The sequence below is a fragment of the Cheilinus undulatus genome, linkage group 14, assembly GCF_018320785.1.
Source record: "Cheilinus undulatus linkage group 14, ASM1832078v1, whole genome shotgun sequence".
NCBI lineage: Eukaryota > Metazoa > Chordata > Actinopteri > Labriformes > Labridae > Cheilinus > Cheilinus undulatus.
The window spans coordinates 43083699-43095679 of record NC_054878.1 but is presented as its reverse complement, the minus strand read 5'-3'; the positions used below and the strand labels follow the sequence as shown (position 1 = coordinate 43095679).

The window sequence follows — 11981 nt, the reverse complement described above, 5'->3', positions numbered from 1 at the left end:
TTAAGTTGAGTTGTGTTTGACTCTGCTGGAATCTGAAATGAAAAACCGAAGAGGACTGACACCACTGCAGGGTCACAGGTTTGACGTCCACAGCAGCTGTAGTTTGTCCGTCAGTGTCCTGTCAACATGATGGAAGGTCTGTGAGCAGAGTTTCTCTGACCTTGAGCTTTCTCTTCAGATTGTGAGAAGAAAAAACACACAACAAACTAAATCATAAATTAACACAATTTAAACACAAGAAATTCTAAATGATGCAAACAAGTGAGTAAAGCTTTCCCCTGGTTTGATCATATTAATGCATGGATGAAAACAGCTTGAACTTGTGTAAAACAATCCTTGAGTGCATGCTCAGAAGCTCCTCACAGCAGGGGGTTTAGGTTGAAGCAGCTTCAGAAGTTGGAACCCAAAAAACACCATACCCAGTAATAATAGACATGTATTCTTCTTTTCATTGTGCCTGTTGGTGTACACCTGTAGCCCTTTCTGCCTGTGTTTCTGATGATTTCTCTTTCTGAATTTTCCATTAAATAACTCTGATAACTCTGTGCTCCATCTTTGGGATTTCCTGCTCATTTTTCTGTCTATTTTTGTTCTGACTTTTGCCTAAAACCAACTAAATGGTCTGCAGACGTTAACTCTGTGCAGAAAGACTGTGTGGAAAATGTTGGTAAGATTTTGTAACTCTTACATCTAAAGAGAAAAATAAAGATATAGCTTTAAGAGCAGCATAAAAACAATTCAAATCCCTACCAGGCTGTTGGCCTTTCTGGCTCTGTCATTTCTCTGTTTTGCCTTTTGGTGCAAAGAAATCTAGCTGTTCGCTCACAAAGCACAGTCACTGGGTGTTCTTTAAATCTGTAGAGGAAAATTCCACTCAAGTTTCTTCTAAAACTCGAGTGGAAAGAAAAGAGAAATTGGCAACATCTTGATTTGAAAGAATCCACCAATAAAAAGCCAAAGCTATTCTCCAAACCATAGAATCAAGTATCTTATGGTGTCAATATTGTTGCAAAACTCAAGACACATATTAACATTTTGGGAGCTTGATTTGCTGACGATTTTTCTTCAAAATTTCCATTAAAACCTGGTAATGTGCTCAAAACTGTCTTTTTATGCCTAGATTTGATCTCAAATTGTCTGCTCGCTCTTAAATTTTTAGTTACTTGCTCAAGTTTCAAGTGCTCACGCTCAAAATGTTTTCTCAATCAGGCTGCTTCTACTCATTTGTAAACTGCCATACTCTAATTTTCCATGTGCATGTATAATTCTCTCTCTTAACTTTCTTCGCACAAATACTTTCTCTGTGCATGCTTAAAACTTTCTTTGCACATGTGAAAAAACTTATCTGCATGTATTCTAAACTGTCTCTGCAAACATACAAAACTTCTCTGTGCATACCTAAAACTTTCTCCATGCATGCCAATGTACCAAACTTTCTTTGCGCGTTTGCTGTCAGACTCTGCTTTGTGTACTTGAAATCAGGTCCATCTAAAAACTCAGAAAACTAGATTTATGGCCACATATATCCACCGTGTCTTTAGTAAACCCAATTGATTTCTGTTGAGCCCAAATATTCCTAGTTGCAATGCATAGTACTCCATTTTCCTCTTGTTCCTTACTATATTTATTTTATATTAGTTGGTTCATAAAAATATAAGGGTATAAAAAAATTTGGAGAAAGTTTCATATGTGCATACATACCTGAATGAGAGAATGTTCTGAGCATGACTATAGATTTAAGAGCATGCAGACATTTAGAGCACAACAGATAAAATCCAAGCACAAGGAGGCAGTTTTGAACACAAAGGCAGGTTCAATGGAAATTTTGAAGAAAAATCTGAGCCCACACTCTGTCCTTGCTCTCAAAGCTTTAAAACGCACTCGAGTCTTGCAGCAATAATAATTCCAAAGTACCAACTTATTCATGGTGAAGGATGAATCCACAAGAAAATGCTGCAGAGAGTATACAGCACATTACAATCAGTACCAAACGACATCAATCTGCCATCCTTGTGCCATTAATGTGCTAGCTTCAGCTACTGGAATGAAACCTCTCATGCACAATGATTGCATTTGCAGAATGCATCCAGGTAGATGGTCAGATGCAGGATGTTGTCCAGTTTTGGTCATGACATAAGATGATATGATTTTATGAGAAGTCCGCCAATGCAACAACAAACATCGAGACTCCATGCTTACGGTGTGAAGTTTGAGCAGCATACAGTGGAGTAATACTTTTCCTTCTATTACGTCAAGAAAGTGGTCGATGCATCTGCAAAGATCTAAAACAGTTTAGAAAATGTCACAGCCACTGGACAGAGGGTAATTTCTATGATGCAGAAGTTAAAATCTCCAGAAGTGCATCTTTTTTTTTTTTTTTTTTCAAAGATTTATTTTTGGGCTTTTTCATGCCTTTATTTGACAGAGGAAGGACAGTAGATAGATTTGGAAACAGGGAAGAGAGTGGGGAGAGATGCGGTAAAGTGCCACAGATTTGAACCCGGGCCGCCCGCATACATGGGTAGCACCTTAAACCACTTGACCATCTGCGCTGGTGCATCTTTAACCTTCTACCTTTGGCCAACAACAGAGCAGCTACATATGATGATGCTGTCAGAGTGGTGCATCCAGTAAGTTCTACCTCAGGCTTATATAAATAGGTTTAACATGAGCGTTAGTGCCACCATTCCTTTTCTATCTTGAACTCTTTCATTGTAATTTTAATAAGTGTTTAAATGCTACAGTTAAGGAGATTTAAACTACAAGACAATCCTGCCAAATTTAGGCTTGATTCTCCCCTTCTGTCCAAAGTCTGCAAATGTCTGATTATCAGATGGTTCTAAAGATTTTTCACATATTTTCCCATAGTGTCAGGTGCATCAAAAGTGATTTAACCCTCCCTGATTAAAATAATACCCTTAACTCACTTCGTCTTATACCCCTCTGAAAACTTCTCAACAGCAAGAGCCAATCACATCACAGCTGTGCAGGATTAAACACAACTCTATCAATGACGATAACATGAAGATACAGACTGACAATTTAAACATGAGAAACCAGGCGTGAACTTGGATTCTGTGCAGTTATTCAAGTCACAGATTTGGTTAAAAGCAATGAATCTCAAAATTAAGTATAAGGTGACTATAACAGATTAGTATTAATAGTATTACTCGTGCTTTTGTTCACTTTACCCTTTGGATAATCCTATCTGGGTGATCATTGGGACTGACCAAGTAAACAAACAAACACAAGTTGTGCTTGGTTTAAACCCCAGCTTCTTGAACAGTTCCTGAAACAAAAAAGACATTTTCATTGCAAAAGGTTATGAGACATATTCTTTAATATTCTGTCCTGGAGCACGCTCCCCAATCAGCCAGAGTCGTTAACAGGTCCGAGTTTTAAGGTGCACTTGGTTGGACTCTTCCAAAACAAACCCAACTTCTCTGATGCGTCTCTTCCTCAAGTAGAGTTTCCATCCACACTGGATGTCAAACCTGACAGATACTCACTGGTAAACAGTTAAAAAGTCTTTACAGTGCTGATAGAACTGTTTCACCCCTGTGGATGTTTTACCCTTTTAATGATTTTATAAAACAATAATGGCCAATATAATTTGGCATTTTTGACAACAAGACACAAAAATCATCTTTAATGTCAAAGTGAAACCAGATTTCTACAAAGTAATGTCAATTAAATGTAAATATGTAATGAAAAATAAGTGACTGCATAAATATTCAACTCCTTCAAGTCATGTTGTGAACAGCCCTTTTCAAGTCCAGCAACAAGATTTCTATTGGATTGAGATCTGGGCTTTGACTCGGCCACTCCAGAACATTCACCTTGTTGTCTTCAAACCATTTCTGTGTAGCTTTCTCTGAATGCTTTGGCTCATTGTCTTGCTGGAAAATAAAGCTTTTCCAAGCTGTAGTTCGCCTGCAGACTGAATAAGATTGTCCTCCAGGATTTTCCCATATTTTCCTGCATTCATTTTACACTCTACCTTTACAAGCCTTCCATAGCTGGCTGCTGGGAAGCACCCCAACAGCATGATGCTGCCACCGCCGTGCTTCACAGTGGGGATGGTGTGTTTGTGTCTCATCAGACCAAAGAACTTTCTCCCTCTTGACTATGGAGTCTCCCACATGCCTTTTGGTGAACTCTGGTCCAAATTGAATCTGAGTTTTCATCAACAGTGGCTTTCTCTTTGCCACTCTCCCAGAAAGCTTTGACTGATGAAGAACCCAGCCAACAGCTGTTGTCTGCAGAGTCTCTCCCATCTCAGCTGCTGAAGCTTGGAACTCCTTCAGAGTAGTCATAGGTGTCTTGGTGGCCTCTCTCACTAGTCTCCATCTTCCATGCTCACTCACTCAGTTTGTGAGGACGTCCTGATCTACGCTGATTTACAAATGTGCCATATTCATTTCATTTCTTGATGATGGGTTTAACTTAACTCTGGGGGATGTATAGTGCCTTAGACATTTTTTTGTGTCCATCCCCTGGCTTATACTTTTCAATAACCTTTTCTCTGAGTTGCTTTAAGTGTTCTTTTGTACTTATGGTGTAATGGTAGCCAGAAATATTGATTAACCAGTGACTCGACCTTCAAGACAAAGTGTGTTTACACTACAATCACTGAGACACAATCACTGCACTCAAATGATCCCCATTTCACTAACTGTGAGACTACTAGCACCAGTTTTCTGGACCTCTGTTGAATTAAGTCAGTCACTTTAAAGGGGGTAAATATATATATAGTCACTTATTTTTCATTACGTATTTCTATTTATTTGACATAACTTTGTATAAATCTGTTTTCACTTTGACATTAAAGAGGATGTTTTTGTATTTTTTGTCAAAAAGCCAGATCCTAATAACCATGATTTATCTATAAAATCAATTAAAGGGTAAAACCGGCAAGGGGGTGACTTCTTTTTCTAGGCACTGTGACTCTTCACACAGCGATCTTTAATGCAGCACCTTGACATGAAGAGCTCATGCATGGTTCAGAGCAGCCGTCTCTGTCTCTCTGAGGCTGTGAACCGGTGACAGCAGGACTTTTAAAATCAGTTTTGGAGGTGAAAGCTTACGGGGTTCTGGGTCAGGAGAACGGGACCTCCCATCTTTGTGTGTAAGCGCTCAGTTCACAGGGACTGATGACCAGCATCCGAGAGGAGTCCATCCCATCCAGAGCCATCTCAGAGTCCAGACAGAACCTAGAGACCAGATGCTCCAGGTGAGTCCCTGACTTCTGCCACCGCTGAAGGAAACAGACAAAAATAATGTGTTAATTTTGAGGAGAACCTTTCAGAGTGTATAATGAACAGCTTTGACTAAAATTAACTGTCATTTAGATTCATATGACATAACATCTCTTTAGTTAGAATTTTATAAAAAAAGTTCATTTTCCCCCAATATTTGATCCAAAAAGTGAAACTTCCATAACTTCTAGATTTACCACACACAAAGGTATTTATTTAAGGGTTTTTTTGTATTACACTTGATGGTTATGTCTCAAGAAAATCAAAACCAATATTTCAAAATATTAGAATATAATAGAAACATCCAATTTCTTGTCAATTATTTTAGTCCTGAAAAATTAGCTAATTACCTCCAAACAAATGCAACAGGTGCATGAGCCTTCATTTTCTCACTCTGGCTCAGTAAACACAACCACAATCACAGAGAAGACTGTCAACTTTAAATTTCTCTAGAAATCATTCACTGACAACCTCCACAAGGAGGATAAAGTTGGGTATACACTGTGCGATTTTCCTGCGATTCAGACACGAATTTTGAGTCACATGACTCACTCTGAAGTTGGGCCAACTTTCAGTCACATCGGGTGTCGTTTGTTGAGTTGTGTACGACAGCCAACCACTACCTGACTACGACCCCACGACCTGCTCCTGACTGGTTGGGAGGATTTCTGACATGTTTGATATTTTGGCTGTACAACTCCACACACTTCAAAGTGAGAGCAGAAACGCAAGCAGAAGAAACAACTTTGAGGGACTGTTTTCCTTTGTAACCTGTCAGACAACATCCTAAATTACCATAACAATGATTGGAATGACTTTCTGATCCACCCCGGCTATGATAAAGGAAATAAACCAGGAAATATTCCTAGCCAAGGACCTGCAGCTGACCCAGATGTGATGCTGTTTGTGTGTGTGACAGAGAGAGAGAGAGAAAGCGGGAGAGATAGAGAGGGGCGAGAGAGAGAATATGACTGGAAACACTTCACTGTCTGTGTGTGAGACTATTTAAAAAGGAAACTCTGCAGGTTTCTGTCACAGTCCGTCCCAACTTCAGTCGTACAATGTGAGCATACAACTCGTGCAAGATGGAAGGCATAAAGGGAGGGCTTAGGGAAGGAAGGAACGGAAGGACCAAGGGATGGTTTAACTTACCAACTGGTTCATTTCACCCCATCCTCCCCTACACTTGTCCATGGGGAAAAAAAGTCATTTTTTTTACTATAGTGCTAAAAGAACATGGCTTTGCTGAATTTTAAAGAAAGGTACTATAATTATCCTCACTTTATTAACAAAAATCTTACTCTATGACCTCTACTATTCAGAATCAACCATCAGACACTAAGAGAAATGGCCCCTTCAAACTTGATAAAGTCAGCCATTCAAGCATGTTTATGTCATTGTTGTGATTACATCCAGTCATCACTAGAGGGAGCCCTACTACCACTTTCAGCTTTAATCCAGCAGTTCTCTGACCAGCTATCTGCATGTGTGTTTAGCTGTGTGTCCTTCTGTGTGAGAAAGAGTGAAAGAAAGAGAGTTTGCATTATTCATGGCTGAATTCTTCAGCTGGAAAACAAAGCAGCCGATATGATCGGACATGAAAGGAGGCTTTTATCCAGCTGTGGGTTTGAAACGCATTCATCAGAAAGAGAGAGAGAGATTGGCAGACAAAGGAGTAGAGGGAGAGAAAGTGAGAATAACCACCAGGAGATCTGTGTGTAATTTCTGCACACATGTACTCTGGTTTACAGCTATCTTTTTATCAGGGAGCAGCATATTGTGGCTTCTGAAGCGTATCGCTGTCATGTATCTTTATATCATAAGGCCTTGTAACAGCATATACACACACCAAGGCTTTGTTCTTCAGAGCCGCGCTGTGGGTCTTCTGCTGCGTCGTCGAGATGACACGCTCATCACAGTGCAGCGTGGGGCCGCAGAGCTTTTTAATTGAAAAAAAGATGGAGGGATAATTAAAAGTAAATCAATTAGTATTCGCCTCATTACTGCGCTCTGCAGCTCTGCTGACGACGGCCGGAGAGAGAAACACTGTGCATCTGTCCTCCTCTATACATCAGTGTCTTTATTAATAATGGGAAAAAAAAAACACTTGAAGGTTCTCTCTTCGCCTTTCCTTTACAGGACGATTAAGAGAAAGCATCTCTCCCATGATGCACCTGGGTTCAGGCTCAGGTCATCACTGAGTGAACAAACACAGACCTGAGCTGCTTTTAGGCTTGTGCAGGTTTTAAAATTTTATGATGGCTCCACGGTATTCATGAGTTTCAAACTTGTTCTTTAAGAAGAAGTCTCATTAAACTATTTGGTTGAAAAGCAGTGAGTTGTTTTTTTTTTTTTTTTGCATCTTATCATAGAACAGCACACGGATTTAAATCTGCAATACACACCAACCTTGATGTTTAGTTTTAACTTAACATCAACACCTGCAAATCACTATATGGACAGAAGTATTTGACCACACCGGTTCATTATTGAGTTCAGGTGTTTCAGTCAGGCAGGACTGCCCATGTGGTTGGACCTCTGAAAACCCAGAGAATTAACCCTTTCTAGCTGTGATTCTGGGTTAGTTCCATGGATATCAAAGATCTCGTTTACAAGGGAGACCTGACCAAGAATGGCAGCAATACATTTTCATCAAATAATACACTCAAAGTCATACGGTACACATGGAGTAATAGAAAACAATTATAAGTCATCAGTTAGAGCAGTGACGTTCTGAAAGTTTGGATTCAAAATTCTTCACTGTAGTTTTAAAAAAAACATTCAGAGACACCAGGTTTTGCAGCTTAAATTCAGTCTGCAGATTATTCCAAGCAAAAAGGAGCTTTTCTTTCCCAACTCAGTTTGGACTCTGAGAACAACAAACTGCACAAAGTTCAGTGATTGCAGGTTGTGTTCTCCATCCTTCAAAATTAAAAAAGAGGAAAGATAATGCAGGATTTTGCTGAGAATGGCTTTGTAAATGAACACGTACCAATGTCCAAGATGACGTGTGCTTATAGAAGTCCAGCTGAGTATAAAGAATAAATCAACAGTTTGTGATAAATCTCAGAGCTCCATGATGCACACTGTCCAACACATGGAGACTCTGAGAAGATGCATTCATGAACAAAACATTGCCATAGTCAAGGGCAGGTAAAAAGTAGACACAAACATAAACAGGATTGCCCCCTGTCTCTGATTCTGTTTGGAATCAGAGACAAGGGTTTCTGGTTCCAGGACCTCAGAACTCTATCTCTGCTTTTTGCAGATTTTGTGGTTCTGTTGATGTGGTTCTGTTGGCTTCCTCAGCTGGTATTGGGACAGTTTGAGGCTGCGTGTGAAGGGGTTGGGATGAGAGTCAGCACCTCCAAATCTGAGGCCATAGTTCTCTGCTGGAAAATGGTGGATTGCTCCCTCCAGGTGGGGAGTGAGTCTTTGCCCCAAGTGAAGGAGTTCAAGTATCTTGGGGTCTTGTTCATGAGTAAGGGTAGAAGGGAGCGTGACACTGACAGGTGGATTGACACAGAATCCGCAGGCGTTGTGCCGGTCTGTTGTGGTGAAGAGGGAGCTGAGCCGAGAGGCAAAGCTCTCAGTTTACCAGTCAATCTACCTCACAACCCTAACCTATGTCATGAACTCTGGGTACTGACCGAAAGTATGAGATACAAGCAGTTGAAATGAGTTTTCTCCGGAGGGTGTCTGGGCTCAGCCTTAGAGGTAGGATGAGGAGTTCAGACATCCAGAAGGAGCCAGGAGTAGAGCCACTACTCCTCTGCATTGAAAGGAGCCAGCTGAGGTGATCATCTGATCAGAATACCTCCTGGTCTCCTCCCTGTGGAGGTTTTCCAAGCACCATCACCTGGGAGAATCCTCGGGGAAGACCCAGAATGCACTGGAGGGATTACATATCCTGTCTGGTCTGGGAATGCCTTGGGATCCCCCAGCAGGAGTTGGAAAGTGTCGCATGGGAGAGGGACATCTGGGTGGACTTGCTTAGCCTGTTACCCCCATGACCCGGCTCCAGATAAGCAAATGAAGATGGATGGATGGACAAACACATTTGTCCCGGGCTTCTCTCTCTTTCTTAATTATTAACTCCTCCTACATCCTCTGACGAGCTAACTCACTCTGGAGATCGGCTATTTGTTTCCTTACTTGCACTTTCAGACTCTACTCCTGCAGAAACTTTTCAGCCTCTATTTTGTGTTTTTCATTGATTTGTTTGTAGGAACATTTCATTTATCCAGCTCACAGGTCAAGTATGTAACCTGGTCCCAGAAGACTTTATTTTCATCCACTTCTCGGTCCAGGCTGGTAGTGAGATTGGTGTCAGTGAAGAGAACGTGTCATGCTGGCGGCATATGCAGGAGGTGCAGTCGTGGCTGACGATGAATAAGAGTCAATGAAGGCCAAAGGGCCACGATTAGGAAGCTCATTACTCACTAAAAATTGACTTATTTTAAAATAGTTTCATTCTGATAGACCTGCTCTAAAACACATTATTTTCACTTTTTCCCCCCTTTTTTCACTCTCTTGAAGTATCCTGTATCTGATTTTCATGATTTTGTAACTATCTGTAATATTTAGCATATTAAACTAATCTTTTAAAATAAATTACATATAATTTCATATAAATTACCTGGTATTTTAACAAATAATGAGAATAAAATGAATAAAAAATAATGCATCTGACAGAGTTGACAGTAAATCCAATAATTACTGGATCCACCCCCCCAGGTATTTGTCTCCCTGGCTGAGTAACACTGCTTTAGCGTCTCTATCCTTATTTGATATCTTCTTCTACATCTGTGCTTTCTGATGCCACGGTTTCTGACATTCCTGATCTCCTCCTGTCTGATCGTATCTCCCCATCATAAGAGTCAACACTGATCACAAGTTTTGATTTGACAGGGTTTACACAGTTTGATGTCTCTGGGTAAGGCAACGCCAAGATTTAAGGCGCCATGACCACCTGATCTGACACTGTGACCGTGTAGAAAAAAGCAGACGTCATGTAGAGTTTGTCATACTGGAATCAGTGAGAGTTATGTGGTTTAACACTGAATGATGACTACTGTGCAGTCAGCAGGTTTCCTAAGAGGTGAAAACAAGCATCAACATGGAGATGAAGATTTGAGTTCCTGATTCAGCAGCAGCTCTGGGATGAGACTGAAAACACCGGGGCTAGAAGAGCAGACAGAAAAATTAAGGCAGTCTTTAGAAAAGTCAAAATATTACTACTACTACTACTACTACTACTACTACTACTACTAATAGTAATAATGATAAAAATAATCATTATTACTATTATTTAAGTAGTAGTAGTATGATAATAATAAGAGAAATAATAGTAATGATATTGATAATAAAACAAAAATATTTCTTTACTCATCTATAATATTATTACTTTATTATCATAATATCTGAATAATCAAAAAAATGAAGATTTGTTATGTTTTTTTACTTTATATTATTATTATTATTATTATTATTATTATTATTATTATTATTGTTACTATCATTATTATTTGAAGTAGTACTAGTATGATGATAATAATAAGAATAATAATAGTTATAATATTAATACCAAAAAATAATATTACCATCATTATCAATAATAAACTTAGCACAAAAGTAAGGAAACTTGTTTTGGTAGATTATTTCTGTGTTGTAACAATCTTCTTGGCAATAAATCTTATACTGCTGGAAAGCCTGTTTATTTCCTTTTTAAATGGTGTAACATTTGTAAGGATCATGCATTTGTGGGATGAGCAGCAGAGCTGAGTATGTGGGTTGCACCTATTAAAAATTTTTCAAATCTTCTCTGCCAATGCCAAACAGCTGATTCTGCCACTGACTCTTGTTTAGTGTTTGGTGGATTGGATGATTGAAGTTTGAAGAAACAAGAAATGCTGGCAATTTAACAGTTTATTCATTTAACAAACAGGAGCCTCAGTAGCGTGTGGAAGAACCATAAACAGCCACAACAGCCTGGCTCCTCCTCCTCATGCTTGTCACACACTGCTGTGGGATGGCATCCCGTTCTTCAACCAGCATTTGTCACAAGTTAGCCAGTGTGGCATGAACAGCACGCCCAAGCCGATCCCACAAGTGTTCAATGGGGTTGAGGTCAAGACTGCTGGCAGGCGATTCCATCCTCTCCACTCCCAGATTCTGGAGGTAGTCTCTGATAAACCCCACTCTGTGGGGATGAGCGTTGTCATCTTGGAGGATAGAGTTCAGTCCCAGACTGTGGAGATGTGGGATTACCACTGGTTGCAGAATCTCATCTCAATATCTTACTGCATCAAGATTGCCTCCAGGGATGAAAATCAGGCACCTGATTCTCATCACCTGGGAGTACCAGAAGCTAAAAACAAGAGTCAATAGCAACAGCAAAATGAGCTGTTTGGCATTGGCAGAGAAGATTTGGCAAATTTTTAATAGGCGCAACCCACATACTCGGCTTTGCTGCTCATCCCACAAATGCATGATCCTTACAAATGTAGCACCATTTTAAAAGGAAATAAACAGGGTTTCCAACAGTATAAGATTTATTACCAAGCATTGTTACAACAAAGAAATAATCTACCAAACACAAATTTCCTTACTTTTTCTGCAAAGTTTATTTTTAAGTTTAAGTTTATAATTATTATTATTGTAATTATAATAGAATAGTTTTTATTCTATTTTAATTATTATTATTACATTTTAGGTTTTACA

General features: G+C 39.6%; 1 protein-coding gene across 3 annotated transcripts in view; it reads right to left on the bottom strand.

Annotated features, from left to right (window-relative positions):
• galnt14 (UDP-N-acetyl-alpha-D-galactosamine:polypeptide N-acetylgalactosaminyltransferase 14 (GalNAc-T14)) overlaps window positions 1–11981 on the bottom strand; it is a 332011-nt gene continuing 320030 nt past the window's right edge. For all 3 annotated transcript variants that reach the window (XM_041805581.1, XM_041805579.1, XM_041805580.1), the window contains 2 exons: window positions 5088–5257; window positions 1–172 (listed from right to left, as the gene is read on the bottom strand). In XM_041805581.1, coding sequence (XP_041661515.1) covers window positions 5099–5257 — 159 coding nt within the window. In that variant the 3' untranslated portion in view covers window positions 1–172; window positions 5088–5098. The remainder of the gene's footprint in view (window positions 173–5087; window positions 5258–11981) is intronic.